The sequence below is a fragment of the Saccostrea echinata genome, unplaced genomic scaffold (assembly GCF_033153115.1).
Source record: "Saccostrea echinata isolate AGI-Se365-2 ecotype Australia unplaced genomic scaffold, CSIRO_AGI_Sech_v1 ptg000076l, whole genome shotgun sequence".
Classification (NCBI taxonomy): Eukaryota; Metazoa; Mollusca; class Bivalvia; order Ostreida; family Ostreidae; genus Saccostrea; species Saccostrea echinata.
The window spans coordinates 1,222,939-1,227,190 of record NW_026889825.1 but is presented as its reverse complement, the minus strand read 5'-3'; the positions used below and the strand labels follow the sequence as shown (position 1 = coordinate 1,227,190).

The window sequence follows — 4,252 nt, the reverse complement described above, 5'->3', positions numbered from 1 at the left end:
CTTTAATATTTTTCTGGTGATAAAATTAATCTTTTTTTTCATATTCTTATTGATAGGGAATAAAACACTTAAATATTGATGCTGTTTTATTAAATGATATTAATGTTATTAATAAAAGAAAAGCCATGGGATAAACATTTATATTTACGACAAAATGTAATTTAAAGCTTTGAAATTGTTACGCGCAAAATCTCCAATGGGGATTTTCAAAAGTTGGCATGTATGGGTGGGTTGGGTTGGTACGTGAAGGAAGTCTTGACCCTAAAATTTTAAATAATGATTAAACATTAACACAGTTACATTAACACAGTTACCTGAAGTTTTCTTTCTCTCATCCTCCCTGTATGTAATGTGCTCTCTTCTAAAACTTATGTAAATAGTGTAGGATACGCACATTATAAGAAAACCACCTATACTATCAGAATTCCAGAATCGAAAATAGTTTAGACTGAAGACGGAAAACATAAAGTCACCCGCATCCGCGGATCAGCCCGTGTCATGCATATTCTCTGGTTCTTGTTGTTTTTAAAATAATTTATTTAAATTTTCATTATAATGGACCTTTTACATTTATGCTTATATTACAGCTCCATCCCTGTACATGTCACGTACACCACGATTTGAACAAATTAAATTTATCCTAAATTACAATGTTCTTATGTCACCTTTACAGTTTGCTTGCTTACAATCGGTAATCTTTTTGGGAGGGGTGGGGAAAAAAAAAGAATTAAAATTATTTTCAGGCATATTTTTAGGTACTACATGTACTTTGAATTTTATTGTTTAAATCCTGGCCCTGGTGGTTGTATGGTTTGTATAAACAGGGATATATTTATGGGTATCTCAGGCCAGTGAATGGATTTTTCGGGGATGGGGCCGGGGTATTAATTTTCATGTAATTCTTTTTTTAAACAACTTTTGTCATAGTTCTTAGTGCTTTCACAAGAAAAATAAATCTTTAATGTCTTTTGATAAACCCTCAAACAAAACAAAACTGGTTACGTGGAGTGTAACTAAAATTGTACCCTTATTATTTTTAAACTAATAAGATTTAGATCGGGCTCGACATACAGGTTCCGAAAGGGAAAGTACAAAATCCCCATGTTGCAATAATTGGAGATTTCTAAGGTCAAGACGATTATAATGTAACAACATGACAGAGATCTTGAACTTGGGTCTGTTCTACCTTGATAAAGCCGTAACACAGCTAGGTTATCCCAGAAAAGAGGTGGAAAAGGCTGCAGGCGAGGTGAGACAGGAAGTCACGTCTAAAGCAAAGGAAGTCATGGCCCTGCACGGATCAAGGTTTTTCCTGAGAATCGGTGGACTGTCCGGTGCCGTGGCAGTATCAATGGCTGCGTATGGAGCTCATGGTATTTTTTACTATCCAACTCATAAAGAAAATCATTTGCTTTAACGGCATTACGTCGTCATGTTCATACCATCATGCATACTTACTATTTGTGAGTGTTGTGTGCATATTAAAAGCAGGGACCTATATATAGTATACAGGTCCCTGATAACAGGCATTGAATTTCACCATGAAAATTGTGAATATTAGGGTATTGTGTATGATGAATTTGCTGAAGTGGTTTATTCAATCAAAATATGTTTTTAGAAAGAATTATAACAGCTGTATAATGTATTTACTCTAGTTCGGAATGAAACCACAATTGGCAATTCAACCTCCTAACATACTTAAATCCTGTGCACGAGTTTTCAACACCAGCTTTAAAGCAATAAGTTTTTCAACATTAACAAACCTGCCAAAATTTAATTCTGCATAATTTTTTTATATTGATTAACATAAGGTAAGGATCGTCAATAATGCAAATGATGGATTTAATCATTGTTTGCATTCGACTCATTTCTGATAAAGTATTTGTGTACAGGCATGGATCCAGGAATTTTTTCGTAGGGTTGAGGGAGTCTACATCAACTCTAATAAATGTCAAACTCAGGAATTTTTGGGCAAGCAAAAAAAAAAAAAAAAAAAAAAAAAAATATGAACATCACTTTCCTAAGTCAGTTTTCTTCAGATGCATCTCTCCTTGTAATTTTAAGGGGGATCCATGTTTCTTAGGGGGACCAAGGTAGAAAAATAGAAATTTAATAATTATGAAAATTCTAAGTAGGGTCACAACTAGGGCTGGGTATTGCCTAGAGATTTCGTATTGCGATATATTGCAATATTTCTAACTGTATTGTGATATGTATTGCAATATTTTCAACAAGAATTAAAATGGTATTTTCTTATTCTATTAACTTCCATTTAGTAATACATGCACTATGATGCAGAATGTAAATAACTATGATAAATGGCAAAAATATTTTGTTGATTTAATTTCAGTCGTGCATCGAAATACACCCCCTTCAACAGCTTTTGCTATTATACTGTTTGGCACAATCGCAAACGATTTTGACGACTAATACTTTATTTTTTATAACAAAAATATGAGTCTAAGCATTTTGCCAGTATATAGGTACTACAAAAATGTATTGCAATATGATATTTTTTGTCATTGTACCTCAGTATACAGGAATATTGGTATTATTGCACAGCCCTAGTCACCCTTACCTTCAACACCCTTTTACATCTGTGCATAATGTTGTAGTGAATTCTACATGCCATCTACTTAACCAGGTTTATTAATGAGCACAAATGAGGTTACATGTTTGTCTGTGAGTTGGCGATTGACTAGTTTTCAAATATTTTATTTTTCATAGCCTTTAAAGTTGAAGATGAAAAGGGAGAGCAATTGAAAAAGGTAAGTACCAGGAAATTAAACTAAGGTTACTGATTTTAAAAAGAAAATGTTCAATTATTTTCTGTATGCTTTTGAAACATGCTTTACAGTTTGTGGTTAATGATCTATAATTTATTTTCTCTTGTATTGTTAAGGCTTGTATAACTGCATCAATTCACAAAGTTCAATCTTAGTTTTCAAGGAAAATATTCTAAATAATATGAAATAACCTGCTATTAAGGAAATTAGGGTCAGATCACTTATACATTTTCTTGGCAGCTAGGGTTTGAATTACAAATACATTGTTAAAAACATTGAGTAACTTTTGATTTCTCATATTTCCTGTCTTTTGCTTTAGATTTTTGATACTGGGAGCAAAATGCATTTGGTGCATTCTGCAGCCCTAGTGTGCTCTCCTCTGTGTAACAGACCATACCTGGTAAGTACTGGTTACATATTTAAATAATGGGTATTTTCATTGGATGTCCATTTTTGTGGAATTTTGTGTATAGGACAAATCTGCAAAAATAACAATTGCAAAAATTTCAGTAGATGTATATTTCAAAATCTGGGATTAATGACAGTCAGACACAGGTGCTAGTTTCAATCTTAATGAGTGATTACAAATGTACAGTAAAAACTCACCCAAGGAGATAGTGAGAGTATGAATAGAAGGAAATCCACAATTGAAATAAATTGTAAATGATCTTTGAAAAAAAAATTATGTAGAAATTAAGCATTCTTTACTTTAAAGGTAACAGTTACTATGTTCCTGCAAGATAATATACATGTACCCCGGTATGATAATTTGACTGTGGGTATCATCCTGATTTCTAGCAGTTGTTACATGTATGTCCATCTTTATTCATTAATCCTATTCCTTCTGTTGTAGACTGGCAGTTTGTTGACCCTGGGGATCATCCTGTTTTCCGGTAGTTGTTATGTCCATGCTTTAACAGGAAATACAAAAATCCGATACATTACACCCTATGGAGGATTTGCTCTCATTTTTGCTTGGTTAAGCATGTTGTTATAATGAGAAACATCAAACAGACTGGGTTGATTTTCGAACATGTTGAAGACAAAGAAAGTTGTGATAAATTTTATATGAATTATTCATATTCTATAATTTTAAAATCATGTGTAAGAAACATTTTTGTATTGCTTTGAGTTCTCTGTTTTGAAACTTGAGACCAAAATTTGTCTTATGACACACAATAAAGTACTGAAAGTACTGATAAAATGCTGTCTTTTATATTCCATGTTGGAAAAAAAGAGGCACATCCCTAATTGCCTAATGCCATCTTCATGGTTTATTTTGCTAGTTAAAGCTTTTCATAGGCAGATATCTTTGATGCTAAAAGTTGTGGCATAACCTTGGAGGTCATATGACTAAAACCCAAGAAAATCACTTACTTTCGAAAAAATGTATTTGTATTTTCAATAACTATATGTGAAACTTAATTTGTGCAGGCGAAAATGAATCATGATATAACATTTAAGTT

At 32.6% G+C, this 4,252-nt stretch overlaps 1 protein-coding gene across 1 annotated transcript; it reads left to right on the top strand.

Moving 5' to 3' along the window:
* Positions 1–1,064: 1,064 nt before the first annotated feature.
* On the top strand, positions 1,065–3,990 carry LOC133176502 (transmembrane protein 256 homolog). The gene is made up of 4 exons (XM_061311619.1): positions 1,065–1,373; positions 2,728–2,768; positions 3,106–3,186; positions 3,640–3,990. Exons 1-4 carry the CDS (start codon positions 1,154–1,156, stop codon positions 3,781–3,783), a joined length of 486 nt encoding a protein of 161 aa, XP_061167603.1. The 5' UTR covers positions 1,065–1,153; the 3' UTR covers positions 3,784–3,990.
* Positions 3,991–4,252: the final 262 nt, after the last annotated feature.

Coding starts and splice junctions, on each gene's coding strand:
- LOC133176502 (XM_061311619.1), top strand. CDS start 1,154: ATGACAGAGATCTTGAACTTGGGTCTGTTCTACCTTGATAAAGCCGTA. Junction 1,374..2,727: donor GGCTGCGTATGGAGCTCATG/GTATTTTTTACT, acceptor TATTTTTCATAG/CCTTTAAAGTTGAAGATGAA. Junction 2,769..3,105: donor AGGGAGAGCAATTGAAAAAG/GTAAGTACCAGG, acceptor CTTTTGCTTTAG/ATTTTTGATACTGGGAGCAA.